Source organism: Scyliorhinus torazame, chromosome 22, assembly GCF_047496885.1.
Source record: "Scyliorhinus torazame isolate Kashiwa2021f chromosome 22, sScyTor2.1, whole genome shotgun sequence".
Classification (NCBI taxonomy): Eukaryota; Metazoa; Chordata; class Chondrichthyes; order Carcharhiniformes; family Scyliorhinidae; genus Scyliorhinus; species Scyliorhinus torazame.
The window spans coordinates 98,058,829-98,077,155 of NC_092728.1; the positions used below are offsets into that span (position 1 = coordinate 98,058,829).

The 18,327-nt window shown below is 50.4% G+C and overlaps 1 protein-coding gene across 2 annotated transcripts in view; it reads left to right on the forward strand.

Moving 5' to 3' along the window:
• Positions 1-18,327, forward strand: part of ptrh1 (peptidyl-tRNA hydrolase 1 homolog) — an 84,816-nt gene that overhangs the window by 55,679 nt on the left and 10,810 nt on the right. For both annotated transcript variants that reach the window (XM_072488698.1, XM_072488699.1), the window contains exon 2: positions 16,567-16,786. In XM_072488698.1, coding sequence (XP_072344799.1) covers positions 16,567-16,786 — 220 coding nt within the window. The remainder of the gene's footprint in view (positions 1-16,566; positions 16,787-18,327) is intronic.

Sequence of the window (18,327 nt, forward strand, 5' to 3'; positions counted from 1 at the left end):
CACAGACTCCAGGGACATTTACACCAGGGATCACACAGACTCCAGGAGCATTTACACCAGGGATCACACAGACCCGGGACATTTACACCAGAAATCACACAGACTCCAGGGGCATTTACACCAGGGATCACACAGACCCCAGGGACATTTACACCAGGGATCACACAGACTCCAGGGGCATTTACACCAGAGATCACACAGACTCGGCACATATACACCAGAGATCACACTGACACCAGGGACATTTACACCAGGGATCACACAGACTCCAGGAGCATTTACACCAGAGATCACACAGACCCCAGGGACATTTACACCAGGGATCACACAGACTCCAGGGGTATTTACACCAGAGATCACACAGACCCGAGACATTTACACCAGAAATCACACAGACTCCAGGGGCATTTACACCAGGGATCACACCGACTCCAGGGACATTTACACCAGGGATCACACAGACTCCAGGGGCATTTACACCAGAGATCACACAGACTCCAGGGGCATTTACACCAGGGATCACACAGACTCCAGGGGCATTTACACCAGAGATCTCACAGACTCCAGGGGCATTTACACCAGAGATCACACAGACTCCAGGGGCATTTACACCAGTGATCACACAGAACCCAGGGACATTTACACCAGAGATCACACAGACCCGGGACATTTACACCAGAGATCACACAGACTCCAGGGGCATTTACACCAGAGATCACACAGACTCCAGGGACATTTACACCAGAGATCACACAGACTCCAGGGGCATTTACACCAAGGATCACAAAGACTCCAGGGGCATTTACACCAGAGATCACACAGACTCCAGGGGCATTTACACCAGAGATCACACAGACTCCAGGGGCATTTACACCAGAGATCACACAGACTCCAGGGGCATTTACACCAAGGATCACACAGACACTGGGCATTTACACTAGGGATCACACAGACTCGGGAAATTTACACCAGAGATCACACAGACCCCAGGGGTATTTACACCAGAGATCACACAGACTCCAGGGGCATTTACACCAGAGATCACACAGACTCCAGGGGCATTTACACCAGGATTCACACAGACTCAGGGTATTTACAGCAGAGATCACACAGACTCCAGGGGCATTTACACCAGAGATAGACCCCAGGAGCATTTACACTAGAGATCACACAGACCCCAGGAGCAATTACACGGGAGATCACACAGACTCGGGGCATTTACACCAGGAATCACATCGACTACAGGGGCATTTACACCAGAGATCACACAGACCCCAGGGGCATTTACACCAGGGATCACATCGACTACAGGGGCATTTACACCAAGGATCACACAGACTACAGGGGCATTTACACCAGAGATCACACAGACCCCAGGGGCATTTACACCAGGGATCATATCGACTACAGGGGCATTTACACCAAGGATCACACAGACTCCAGGGACATTTACACCAGGGATCACACAGACTCGGGGCATTTACACCAAGGATCACACAGACTCCAGGGGCATTTACACCAGAGATCACACAGACCCCAGGGACATTTACACCAGAGATCACACAGACTCGGGACATTTACACCAGAGATCACACAGACTCCAGGGACATTTACACCAGGGATCACACAGACTCGGGACATTTACACCAGAGATCACACAGACTCCAGGGGCATTTACACCAGAGATCACACATACTCCAGGGGCATTTACACCAGAGATCACACAGACCCCAGGGACATTTACACCAGGGATCACACAGACTCCAGGGGCATTTACACCAGAGATCACACAGACTCCAGGGCATTTACACCAGAGATCACACAGACTCGGGGCATTTACACCAGAGATCACACAGACTCCAGGGGCATTTACACCAGAGATCACACATACTCCAGGGGCATTTACACCAGAGATCACACAGACCCCAGGGACATTTACACCAGGGATCACACAGACTCCAGGGGCATTTACACCAGAGATCACACAGACTCCAGGGCATTTACACCAGAGATCACACAGACTCGGGGCATTTACACCAGAGATCACACAGACTCGGGGCATTTACACCAGAGATCACACAGACCCCAGGGACATTTACACCAGAGATCACACAGACTCGGGACATTTACACCAGAGATCACACAGACTCCAGGGACATTTACACCAGGGATCTCACAGACTCGGGACATTTACACCAGAGATCACACAGACTCCAGGGACATTTACACCAGAGATCACACATACTCCAGGGGCATTTACACCAGAGATCACACAGACGCCAGGGACATTTACACCAGGGATCACACAGACTCCAGGGGCATTTACACCAGAGATCACACAGACTCGGGGCATTTACACCAGGGATCACACAGACTCGGGGCATTTACACGAGAGATCACACAGACTCGGCACATATACACCAGAGATCACACTGACACCAGGGACATTTACACCAGGGATCACACAGACTCCAGGGACATTTACACCAGGGATCACACAGACTCCAGGAGCATTTACACCAGGGATCACACAGACCCGGGACATTTACACCAGAAATCACACAGACTCCAGGGGCATTTACACCAGGGATCACACAGACCCCAGGGACATTTACACCAGGGATCACACAGACTCCAGGGGCATTTACACCAGAGATCACACAGACTCGGCACATATACACCAGAGATCACACTGACACCAGGGACATTTACACCAGGGATCACACAGACTCCAGGAGCATTTACACCAGAGATCACACAGACCCCAGGGACATTTACACCAGGGATCACACAGACTCCAGGGGTATTTACACCAGAGATCACACAGACCCGAGACATTTACACCAGAAATCACACAGACTCCAGGGGCATTTACACCAGGGATCACACAGACTCCAGGGACATTTACACCAGGGATCACACAGACTCCAGGGGCATTTACACCAGAGATCACACAGACTCCAGGGGCATTTACACCAGGGATCACACAGACTCCAGGGGCATTTACACCAGAGATCTCACAGACTCCAGGGGCATTTACACCAGAGATCACACAGACTCCAGGGGCATTTACACCAGTGATCACACAGAACCCAGGGACATTTACACCAGAGATCACACAGACCCGGGACATTTACACCAGAGATCACACAGACTCCAGGGGCATTTACACCAGAGATCACACAGACTCCAGGGACATTTACACCAGAGATCACACAGACTCCAGGGGCATTTACACCAAGGATCACAAAGACTCCAGGGGCATTTACACCAGAGATCACACAGACTCCAGGGGCATTTACACCAGAGATCACACAGACTCCAGGGGCATTTACACCAGAGATCACACAGACTCCAGGGGCATTTACACCAAGGATCACACAGACACTGGGCATTTACACTAGGGATCACACAGACTCGGGGTATTTACACCAGAGATCACACAGACCCCAGGGGTATTTACACCAGAGATCACACAGACTCCAGGGGCATTTACACCAGAGATCACACAGACTCCAGGGGCATTTATACCAGGATTCACACAGACTCAGGGTATTTACAGCAGAGATCACACAGACTCCAGGGGCATTTACACCAGAGATAGACCCCAGGAGCATTTAAACTAGAGATCACACAGACCCCAGGAGCAATTACACCGGAGATCACACAGACTCGGGGCATTTACACCAGGAATCACATCGACTACAGGGGCATTTACACCAGAGATCACACAGACCCCAGGGGCATTTACACCAGGGATCACATCGACTACAGGGGCATTTACACCAAGGATCACACAGACTACAGGGGCATTTACACCAGAGATCACACAGACCCCAGGGGCATTTACACCAGGGATCATATCGACTACAGGGGCATTTACACCAAGGATCACACAGACTCCAGGGACATTTACACCAGGGATCACACAGACTCGGGGCATTTACACCAAGGATCACACAGACTCCAGGGGCATTTACACCAGAGATCACACAGACCCCAGGGACATTTACACCAGAGATCACACAGACTCGGGACATTTACACCAGAGATCACACAGACTCCAGGGACATTTACACCAGGGATCACACAGACTCGGGACATTTACACCAGAGATCACACAGACTCCAGGGGCATTTACACCAGAGATCACACATACTCCAGGGGCATTTACACCAGAGATCACACAGACCCCAGGGACATTTACACCAGGGATCACACAGACTCCAGGGGCATTTACACCAGAGATCACACAGACTCCAGGGCATTTACACCAGAGATCACACAGACTCGGGGCATTTACACCAGAGATCACACAGACTCGGGGCATTTACACCAGAGATCACACAGACCCCAGGGACATTTACACCAGAGATCACACTGACTCGGGACATTTACACCAGAGATCACACAGACTCCAGGGACATTTACACCAGGGATCACACAGACTCGGGACATTTACACCAGAGATCACACAGACTCCAGGGGCATTTACACCAGAGATCACACATACTCCAGGGGCATTTACACCAGAGATCACACAGACCCCAGGGACATTTACACCAGGGATCACACAGACTCCAGGGGCATTTACACCAGAGATCACACAGACTCGGGGCATTTACACCAGGGATCACACAGACTCGGGGCATTTACACCAGAGATCACACAGACTCGGCACATATACACCAGAGATCACACTGACACCAGGGACATTTACACCAGGGATCACACAGACTCCAGGGACATTTACACCAGGGATCACACAGACTCCAGGAGCATTTACACCAGGGATCACACAGACCCGGGACATTTACACCAGAAATCACACAGACTCCAGGGGCATTTACACCAGGGATCACACAGACCCCAGGGACATTTACACCAGGGATCACACAGACTCCAGGGGCATTTACACCAGAGATCACACAGACTCGGCACATATACACCAGAGATCACACTGACACCAGGGACATTTACACCAGGGATCACACAGACTCCAGGAGCATTTACACCAGAGATCACACAGACCCCAGGGACATTTACACCAGGGATCACACAGACTCCAGGGGTATTTACACCAGAGATCACACAGACCCGAGACATTTACACCAGAAATCACACAGACTCCAGGGGCATTTACACCAGGGATCACACAGACTCCAGGGACATTTACACCAGGGATCACACAGACTCCAGGGGCATTTACACCAGAGATCACACAGACTCCAGGGGCATTTACACCAGGGATCACACAGACTCCAGGGGCATTTACACCAGAGACCTCACAGACTCCAGGGGCATTTACACCAGAGATCACACAGACTCCAGGGGCATTTACACCAGTGATCACACAGAACCCAGGGACATTTACACCAGAGATCACACAGACCCGGGACATTTACACCAGAGATCACACAGACTCCAGGGGCATTTACACCAGAGATCACACAGACTCCAGGGACATTTACACCAGAGTTCACACAGACTCCAGGGGCATTTACACCAAGGATCACAAAGACTCCAGGGGCATTTACACCAGAGATCACACAGACTCCAGGGGCATTTACACCAGAGATCACACAGACTCCAGGGGCATTTACACCAGAGATCACACAGACTCCAGGGGCATTTACACCAAGGATCACACAGACACTGGGCATTTACACTAGGGATCACACAGACTCGGGGTATTTACACCAGAGATCACACAGACCCCAGGGGTATTTACACCAGAGATCACACTGACTCCAGGGGCATTTACACCAGAGATCACACAGACTCCAGGGGCATTTACACCAGAGATAGACCCCAGGAGCATTTACACTAGAGATCACACAGACCCCAGGAGCAATTACACCGGAGATCACACAGACTCGGGGCATTTACACCAGGGATCACATCGACTACAGGGGCATTTACACCAGAGATCACACAGACCCCAGGGGCATTTACACCAGGGATCACATCGACTACAGGGGCATTTACACCAAGGATCACACAGACTACAGGGGCATTTACACCAGAGATCACACAGACCCCAGGGGCATTTACACCAGGGATCATATCGACCCCAGGGGTATTTACACCAGAGATCACACAGACTCCAGGGGCATTTACACCAGAGATCACACAGACTCCAGGGGCATTTACACCAGGATTCACACAGACTCAGGGTATTTACAGCAGAGATCACACAGACTCCAGGGGCATTTACACCAGAGATAGACCCCAGGAGCATTTACACTAGAGATCACACAGACCCCAGGAGCAATTACACCGCAGATCACACAGACTCGGGGCATTTACACCAGGGATCACATCGACTACAGGGGCATTTACACCAGAGATCACACAGACCCCAGGGGCATTTACACCAGGGATCACATCGACTACAGGGGCATTTACACCAAGGATCACACAGACTACAGGGGCATTTACACCAGAGATCACACAGACCCCAGGGGCATTTACACCAGGGATCATATCGACTACAGGGGCATTTACACCAAGGATCACACAGACTCCAGGGACATTTACACCAGGGATCACACAGACTCGGGGCATTTACACCAAGGATCACACAGACTCCAGGGGCATTTACACCAGAGATCACACAGACCCCAGGGACATTTACACCAGAGATCACACAGACTCGGGACATTTACACCAGAGATCACACAGACTCCAGGGACATTTACACCAGGGATCACACAGACTCGGGACATTTACACCAGAGATCACACAGACTCCAGGGGCATTTACACCAGAGATCACACATACTCCAGGGGCATTTACACCAGAGATCACACAGACCCCAGGGACATTTACACCAGGGATCACACAGACTCCAGGGGCATTTACACCAGAGATCACACAGACTCCAGGGCATTTACACCAGAGATCACACAGACTCGGGGCATTTACACCAGAGATCACACAGACTCGGGGCATTTACACCAGGGATCACACAGACTCGGGGCATTTACACCAGAGATCACACAGACTCGGCACATATACACCAGAGATCACACTGACACCAGGGACATTTACACCAGGGATCACACAGACTCCAGGGACATTTACACCAGGGATCACACAGACTCCAGGAGCATTTACACCAGGGATCACACAGACCCGGGACATTTACACCAGAAATCACACAGACTCCAGGGGCATTTACACCAGGGATCACACAGACCCCAGGGACATTTACACCAGGGATCACACAGACTCCAGGGGCATTTACACCAGAGATCACACAGACTCGGCACATATACACCAGAGATCACACTGACACCAGGGACATTTACACCAGGGATCACACAGACTCCAGGAGCATTTACACCAGAGATCACACAGACCCCAGGGACATTTACACCATGGAACACACAGACTCCAGGGGTATTTACACCAGAGATCACACAGACCCGAGACATTTACACCAGAAATCACACAGACTCCAGGGGCATTTACACCAGGGATCACACAGACTCCAGGGACATTTACACCAGGGATCACACAGACCCCAGGGGCATTTACACCAGAGATCACACAGACTCCAGGGGCATTTACACCAGGGATCACACAGACTCCAGGGGCATTTACACCAGAGATCTCACAGACTCCAGGGGCATTTACACCAGAGATCACACAGACTCCAGGGGCATTTACACCAGTGATCACACAGAACCCAGGGACATTTACACCAGAGATCACACAGACCCGGGACATTTACACCAGAGATCACACAGACTCCAGGGGCATTTACACCAGAGATCACACAGACTCCAGGGACATTTACACCAGAGATCACACAGACTCCAGGGGCATTTACACCAAGGATCACAAAGACTCCAGGGGCATTTACACCAGAGATCACACAGACTCCAGGGGCATTTACACCAGAGATCACACAGACTCCAGGGGCATTTACACCAGAGATCACACAGACTCCAGGGGCATTTACACCAAGGATCACACAGACACTGGGCATTTACACTAGGGATCACACAGACTCGGGGTATTTACACCAGAGATCACACAGACCCCAGGGGTATTTACACCAGAGATCACACAGACTCCAGGGGCATTTACACCAGAGATCACACAGACTCCAGGGGCATTTACACCAGGATTCACACAGACTCAGGGTATTTACAGCAGAGATCACACAGACTCCAGGGGCATTTACACCAGAGATAGACCCCAGGAGCATTTACACTAGAGATCACACAGACCCCAGGAGCAATTACACCGGAGATCACACAGACTCGGGGCATTTACACCAGGGATCACATCGACTACAGGGGCATTTACACCAGAGATCACACAGACCCCAGGGGCATTTACACCAGGGATCACATCGACTACAGGGGCATTTACACCAAGGATCACACAGACTACAGGGGCATTTACACCAGAGATCACACAGACCCCAGGGGCATTTACACCAGGGATCATATCGACTACAGGGGCATTTACACCAAGGATCACACAGACTCCAGGGACATTTACACCAGGGATCACACAGACTCGGGGCATTTACACCAAGGATCACACAGACTCCAGGGGCATTTACACCAGAGATCACACAGACCCCAGGGACATTTACACCAGAGATCACACAGACTCGGGACATTTACACCAGAGATCACACAGACTCCAGGGACATTTACACCAGGGATCACACAGACTCGGGACATTTACACCAGAGATCACACAGACTCCAGGGGCATTTACACCAGAGATCACACATACTCCAGGGGCATTTACACCAGAGATCACACAGACCCCAGGGACATTTACACCAGGGATCACACAGACTCCAGGGGCATTTACACCAGAGATCACACAGACTCCAGGGCATTTACACCAGAGATCACACAGACTCGGGGCATTTACACCAGAGATCACACAGACTCGGCACATATACACCAGAGATCACACTGACACCAGGGACATTTACACCAGGGATCACACAGACTCCAGGGACATTTACACCAGGGATCACACAGACTCCAGGAGCATTTACACCAGGGATCACACAGACCCGGGACATTTACACCAGAAATCACACAGACTCCAGGGGCATTTACACCAGGGATCACACAGACCCCAGGGACATTTACACCAGGGATCACACAGACTCCAGGGGCATTTACACCAGAGATCACACAGACTCCAGGGGCATTTACACCAGAGATCACACAGACTCCAGGGACATTTACACCAGGGATCACAGACTCCAGGGACATTTACACCAGGGATCACACAGACTCCAGGGGCATTTACACCAGAGATCACACAGACTCCAGGGGCATTTACACCTGAGATCACACAGATTCCAGCGGCATTTACACCAGAGATCACACAGACCCCAGGGACATTTACACCAGGGATCACACAGACTCCAGGGGCATTTACACCAGGGATCACACAGACCCCAGGGACATTTACACCAGGGATCACACAGACTCCAGGGACATTTACACCAGGGATCACACAGACTCCAGGGGCATTTACACCAGAGATCACACAGACTCCAGGGCATTTACACCAGAGATCACACAGACTCGGGGCATTTACACCAGAGATCACACAGACTCGGGGCATTTACACCAGGGATCACACAGACTCGGGGCATTTACACCAGGGATCACACAGACTCGGCACATATACACAAGAGATCACACTGACACCAGGGACATTTACACCAGGGATCACACAGACTCCAGGAGCATTTACACCAGCGATCACACAGACCCCAGGGACATTTACACCAGAGATCACACAGACTCCAGGAGCATTTACACCAGGGATCACACAGACTCCAGTGACATTTACACCAGGGATCACACAGACTCCAGGGGTATTTACACCAGAGATCACACAGACTCTAGGGGCATTTACACCAGAGATCACACAGACTCCAGGGGCATTTACACCAGAGATCACACAGACTCCAGGGGCATTTACACCAGAGATCACACAGAACCCAGGGACATTTACACCAGAGATCACACAGACCCGGGACATTTACACCAGAGATCACACAGACTCCAGGGGTATTTACACCAGAGATCACACAGACTCCAGGGACATTTACACCAGAGATCACACAGACTCCAGGGGCATTTACACCAAGGATCACAAAGACTCCAGGGGCATTTACACCAGAGATCACACAGACTCCAGGGGCATTTACACCAAGGATTACAAAGACTCCAGGGGCATTTACACCAGAGATCACAGACTCCAGGGGCATTTACACCAAGGATCACACAGACACGGGGCATTTACACCAGGGATCACACAGACTCGGGGTATTTACACCAGAGATCACACAGACTCCAGGGGCATTTACACCAGAGATCACACAGACCCCAGGAGCATTTACACTAGAGATCACACAGACTCCAGGAGCATTTACACCAGAGATCACATAGACTCGGGGCATTTACACCAGGGATCACACAGACTCGGGGCATTTACACCAGGGATCACACAAACTACAGGGGCATTTACACCAGGGATCACACAGACTACAGGGGCATTTACACCAGGGGTCACACAGCCTACAGGGGCATTTACACCAGAGATCACACAGACCCCAGGGGCATTTACACCTGGGATCACACAGACTACAGGGACATTTACACCAGGGATCACACAGACTACAGTGGCATTTACACCAGGGGTCACACAGACTCCAGGGGCATTTACACCAGGGATCACACAGACCCCAGGGACATTTACACCAGGGATCACACAGACTCCAGGGGCATTTACACCAGAGATCACACAGACTCGGCACATATACACCAGAGATCACACTGACACCAGGGACATTTACACCAGGGATCACACAGACTCCAGGAGCATTTACACCAGAGATCACACAGACCCCAGGGACATTTACACCATGGAACACACAGACTCCAGGGGTATTTACACCAGAGATCACACAGACCCGAGACATTTACACCAGAAATCACACAGACTCCAGGGGCATTTACACCAGGGATCACACAGACTCCAGGGACATTTACACCAGGGATCACACAGACCCCAGGGGCATTTACACCAGAGATCACACAGACTCCAGGGGCATTTACACCAGGGATCACACAGACTCCAGGGGCATTTACACCAGAGATCTCACAGACTCCAGGGGCATTTACACCAGAGATCACACAGACTCCAGGGGCATTTACACCAGTGATCACACAGAACCCAGGGACATTTACACCAGAGATCACACAGACCCGGGACATTTACACCAGAGATCACACAGACTCCAGGGGCATTTACACCAGAGATCACACAGACTCCAGGGACATTTACACCAGAGATCACACAGACTCCAGGGGCATTTACACCAAGGATCACAAAGACTCCAGGGGCATTTACACCAGAGATCACACAGACTCCAGGGGCATTTACACCAGAGATCACACAGACTCCAGGGGCATTTACACCAGAGATCACACAGACTCCAGGGGCATTTACACCAAGGATCACACAGACACTGGGCATTTACACTAGGGATCACACAGACTCGGGGTATTTACACCAGAGATCACACAGACCCCAGGGGTATTTACACCAGAGATCACACAGACTCCAGGGGCATTTACACCAGAGATCACACAGACTCCAGGGGCATTTACACCAGGATTCACACAGACTCAGGGTATTTACAGCAGAGATCACACAGACTCCAGGGGCATTTACACCAGAGATAGACCCCAGGAGCATTTACACTAGAGATCACACAGACCCCAGGAGCAATTACACCGGAGATCACACAGACTCGGGGCATTTACACCAGGGATCACATCGACTACAGGGGCATTTACACCAGAGATCACACAGACCCCAGGGGCATTTACACCATGGATCACATCGACTACAGGGGCATTTACACCAAGGATCACACAGACTACAGGGGCATTTACACCAGAGATCACACAGACCCCAGGGGCATTTACACCAGGGATCATATCGACTACAGGGGCATTTACACCAAGGATCACACAGACTCCAGGGACATTTACACCAGGGATCACACAGACTCGGGGCATTTACACCAAGGATCACACAGACTCCAGGGGCATTTACACCAGAGATCACACAGACCCCAGGGACATTTACACCAGAGATCACACAGACTCGGGACATTTACACCAGAGATCACACAGACTCCAGGGACATTTACACCAGGGATCACACAGACTCGGGACATTTACACCAGAGATCACACAGACTCCAGGGGCATTTACACCAGAGATCACACATACTCCAGGGGCATTTACACCAGAGATCACACAGACCCCAGGGACATTTACACCAGGGATCACACAGACTCCAGGGGCATTTACACCAGAGATCACACAGACTCCAGGGCATTTACACCAGAGATCACACAGACTCGGGGCATTTACACCAGAGATCACACAGACTCGGCACATATACACCAGAGATCACACTGACACCAGGGACATTTACACCAGGGATCACACAGACTCCAGGGACATTTACACCAGGGATCACACAGACTCCAGGAGCATTTACACCAGGGATCACACAGACCCGGGACATTTACACCAGAAATCACACAGACTCCAGGGGCATTTACACCAGGGATCACACAGACCCCAGGGACATTTACACCAGGGATCACACAGACTCCAGGGGCATTTACACCAGAGATCACACAGACTCCAGGGGCATTTACACCAGAGATCACACAGACTCCAGGGACATTTACACCAGGGATCACAGACTCCAGGGACATTTACACCAGGGATCACACAGACTCCAGGGGCATTTACACCAGAGATCACACAGACTCCAGGGGCATTTACACCTGAGATCACACAGATTCCAGCGGCATTTACACCAGAGATCACACAGACCCCAGGGGCATTTACACCAGGGATCACACAGACTCCAGGGGCATTTACACCAGGGATCACACAGACCCCAGGGACATTTACACCAGGGATCACACAGACTCCAGGGACATTTACACCAGGGATCACACAGACTCCAGGGGCATTTACACCAGAGATCACACAGACTCCAGGGCATTTACACCAGAGATCACACAGACTCGGGGCATTTACACCAGAGATCACACAGACTCGGGGCATTTACACCAGGGATCACACAGACTCGGGGCATTTACACCAGGGATCACACAGACTCGGCACATATACACAAGAGATCACACTGACACCAGGGACATTTACACCAGGGATCACACAGACTCCAGGAGCATTTACACCAGCGATCACACAGACCCCAGGGACATTTACACCAGAGATCACACAGACTCCAGGAGCATTTACACCAGGGATCACACAGACTCCAGTGACATTTACACCAGGGATCACACAGACTCCAGGGGTATTTACACCAGAGATCACACAGACTCTAGGGGCATTTACACCAGAGATCACACAGACTCCAGGGGCATTTACACCAGAGATCACACAGACTCCAGGGGCATTTACACCAGAGATCACACAGAACCCAGGGACATTTACACCAGAGATCACACAGACCCGGGACATTTACACCAGAGATCACACAGACTCCAGGGGTATTTACACCAGAGATCACACAGACTCCAGGGACATTTACACCAGAGATCACACAGACTCCAGGGGCATTTACACCAAGGATCACAAAGACTCCAGGGGCATTTACACCAGAGATCACACAGACTCCAGGGGCATTTACACCAAGGATCACAAAGACTCCAGGGGCATTTACACCAGAGATCACAGACTCCAGGGGCATTTACACCAAGGATCACACAGACACGGGGCATTTACACCAGGGATCACACAGACTCGGGGTATTTACACCAGAGATCACACAGACTCCAGGGGCATTTACACCAGAGATCACACAGACCCCAGGAGCATTTACACTAGAGATCACACAGACTCCAGGAGCATTTACACCAGAGATCACATAGACTCGGGGCATTTACACCAGGGATCACACAGACTCGGGGCATTTACACCAGGGATCACACAAACTACAGGGGCATTTACACCAGGGATCACACAGACTACAGGGGCATTTACACCAGGGGTCACACAGCCTACAGGGGCATTTACACCAGAGATCACACAGACCCCAGGGGCATTTACACCTGGGATCACACAGACTACAGGGACATTTACACCAGGGATCACACAGACTACAGTGGCATTTACACCAGGGGTCACACAGACTACAGGGGGATTTACACCAAGGATCACGCAGACTCCAGGGACATTTACACCAGGGATCACACAGACTCGGGGCATTTACACCAAGGATCACACAGACTCCAGGGGCATTTACATCAGTGATCACACAGACTACAGGGGCATTTACACCAAGGATCACACAGACTCCAGGGGCATTTACACCAGGGATCACACAGACTCCAGGGACATATATATAAATGATTTGGAGGAAAATGTAACTGGTCTGATTAGTAAGTTTGCAGACGACACAAAGGTTGGTGGAATTGCGGATAGCGATGAGGACTGTCTGAGGATACAGCAGGATTTAGATTGTCTGGAGACTTGGGCGGAGAGATGGCAGATGGAGTTTAACCTGGACAAATGTGAGGTAATGCATTTTGGAAGGGCTAATGCAGGTAGGGAATATACAGTGAATGGTAGAACCCTCAAGAGTATTGAAAGTCAAAGAGATCTAGGAGTACAGGTCCACAGATCACTGAAAGGGGCTACACAGGTGGAGAAGGTAGTCAAGAAGGCATACGGCATGCTTGCCTTCATTGGCCGGGGCATTGAGTATAAGAATTGGCAAGTCATGTTGCAGCTGTATAGAACCTTAGTTAGGCCACACTTGGAGTATAGTGTTCAATTCTGGTCGCCACACTACCAGAAGGATGTGGAGGCTTTAGAGAGGGTGCAGAAGAGATTTACCAGAATGTTGCCTGGTATGGAGGGCATAAGCTATGAGGAGCGATTGAATAAACTCGGTTTGTTCTCACTGGAACGAAGGAGGTTGAGGGGCGACCTGATAGAGGTATACAAAATTATGAGGGGCATAGACAGAGTGGATAGTCAGAGGCTTTTCCCCAGGGTAGAGGGGTAAATTACTAGGGGGCATAGGTTTAAGGTGAGAGGGGCAAAGTTTAGAGTAGATGTACGAGGCAAGTTTTTTACGCAGAGGGTAGTGGGTGCCTGGAACTCACTACCGGAGGAGGTAGTGGAGGCAGGGACGATAGGGACATTTAAGGGGCATCTTGACAAATATATGAATAGGATGGGAATAGAAGGATACGGACCCAGGAAGTGTAGAAGATTGTAGTTTAGTCGGGCAGTATGGTCGGCACGGGCTTGGAGGGCCGAAGGGCCTGTTCCTGTGCTGTACATTTCTTTGTTCTTTGTTTGTTTGACATTTACACCAAGGATCACACAGACTCCAGGGGCATTTACACCAAGGATCACACAGACTACAGGGGCATTTACACCAAGGATCACACAGACTCCAGAGGCATTTACACCAGAGATCACACAGACTGAAGGGGTATTTACACCAGAGATCACACAGTCCCCAGGGGCATTTACACCAGGGATCACACAGAATACAGGGGCATTTACACCAAGGATCACACAGACTCCAGGGGCATTTACACCAGGGATCACACAGACTCGGTGCATTTACACCAAGGATCACACAGACTCCAGGGGCATTTACACCAGTGATCACACAGACTACAGGGGCATTTACACCAAGGATCACACAGACTCCAGGGGCATTTACACCAGGGCTCACACAGACTACAGGGGCATTTACACCAAGGATCACACAGACTCAAGGGGCATTTACACCAGGGATCACACAGGCTACAGGGGCATTTACACCAGAGATCACACAGACTCCAGGGGCATTTACACCAAGGATCGCACAGACTCTGAGGGAATTATCATCAGGAATTACACTGGAAAAGGAGCAGGGATCCGGGTCCAATTCCTGCCTTGGGTGACTGTGTGGAGTCTGCACGTTCTCCCCATGCCTGGTTGGGTATCCTCCGAGTGCTCTGGTTTCCTCCCACAATCTAAATATACCCAGGTTAGGTGGATTGGCCGTGCTAAATTGTCCAAAGGTTGGGTGGGGTTACGGGGAAAGGGCGGGGAAGTGGGCCTTGGTAGGGTGCCCTTTTGGAGGGCCTGTGGAAACTCGATGGGCCGAATGGCCTCCTTTTGCACTGTAGGGAGTCTATGATTCCATGAACATCTGCCAGGTAACTGCAGTCTCCAGAACTGAATAAAGCCCCAATTAGCTCTCCTGTATGTATTTTTAAAGCAATGAGTTTGAGGTATATTCCTTGCTACAATTGTGTCATGCCATAAGTCAATCCACCCTCTTTAAAGCTGAAAACTCTTTCAACAGATCAGCAACCAGATAGAAAAGGGTTAAAGAGGCGACAGAAATGTAGAAGCAGCGACTGGATAAAGGCACCAAAACATCTTTTGGTGGACAGGCTCCCGTGTTATTTTATTAATGCTAACATTTCATTTCTTTTAGATAGTGGGGTTGGGCAACTATCAGATACAAAGCAGTCGGTGCAGTGTGGGGATGGCAGCTGTAAACATCCTGGCAAAGAAACTCACCGTCGACGCCACGTGGCACCTTGATAGACGATGTGACGCGAAGGTTGCGGTGGCAGTATATGGGCACCATGAAATCATATTGCTGAAACCTCAGCAGTTCATGAAAATGAATGGAGTCAGTGTCAGGCGGGCAGGCAAGTCATTCTTTGTTTAACCCCTCTGCCTCGTGTAAGTCCAGACAGGACAGAGGCCAACTTTGTGTTCGACCGGAGGTCCTTGTGGACGTGAGTGAAATTGGGAGTGGAGGACTAAGAGACTTTGCTTAGAGGCAGGTGACCACTTTCAGTCGCGAGGTCTTGGAACTTTGAGAGGGCATTCCGGGGAAAAGCAAAAGATTTTTTTTTATTATTGGAGAGAAAATGGTTCCAGGTGGATATTTTAAAAAAATGCACAACCATATAACCATTGCATCGAAGTACGGCTCTAAGTAATCCTGCCTTAATGTGGTAGCTGAGGATGTGCACACTGGAGGGGATGGGTATCCACACAATGGGCTGTGGTCTTTTTCTTTGCTGGGACTATTCCACGATTTTATCGGAGTCATGGCCACTGCTGTATTTACTTTTTAAAAATAAATTTAGGGTACCCAATTCATTTTTTTCCAATTAAGGGGCAATTTAGCGTGGCCAATCCACCTAGCCTGCACATCTTTGGGTTGTGGGGGCGAAACCCACGCAGAGACGGGGAGAATGTGCAAACTCCACACGGACAGTGGCCCAGAGCCGGGATCGAACCTGGGACCTCGACGCCATGAGGCAGCAGTGCTAACCCACTGCGCCACCGTGCCGCGCTTCCTGTATGTACTGAATGCCAGAGGACATCCCTGGGTCGTGATGAATTGGTGAGTCTGTGGAATTCACTACAACAGCAAGTGGTTGAGGCCAAAAACTTTGTATGTTTTCAAGAAGCAGTTAGATATAGCACTTGGGGCAAATGGGATCAAGGGATTTGGCAGGGGGGGGGAGTTTGGGGGGGCAGGGGGGATTAGGCTATTGAGTTTATGATCAGCCATGATCATAATGAATGGTGGAGCAGGCTCAAAGGTCCAACTGGCCATCTCCTGCTCCTATTTTCTATGTTTCTAATGAATTCAGACCAATTTTTCTCCTGTTAGTCCAGGATTCAAATTGTAATGGTGCTACTGTTTTCCTGACTGTTAGTTCTGTATAGGGTCGGGATGAACCCAGGATGATTCAGTTCCACACAATGTGGCGCATTTACCCTATCGGGTTGTCAGCCACGCTGTCCATAGAACCACTACAGTGCCGAAGGAGGCCTTTCGGCCCATCGAGTCTGCACAGACCCTCTGAAAGAGTACCCTACTTTGGCCCACTCTCCCACCCAATCCCTGTAACCCCATCTAACCAGCACCACCTTTGGATACTAAGGGGCATTATAGCACGGCCAAACCACCTAACCTGCGCATCTTTGGACTGAGGGAGAAAACCGGAGCATCCGGAGGAAACCCACGCAGACACGGGGAGAAGGGAAAGTCCACACACACAGGCAGTCATCCAAGGCCGGAATTGAACCCGGATCCCTGGTCCTTTTCCTTTTATTACACGCCCCCCCCAAAAAAATAGGGCACATGTTTGTCGAAGCTTTCCTATTCAAGATGCATTTGTCCTTCCCAAAACCATCAAGTGGCTGAAAAAATACAAAAGGGTTAGTAATT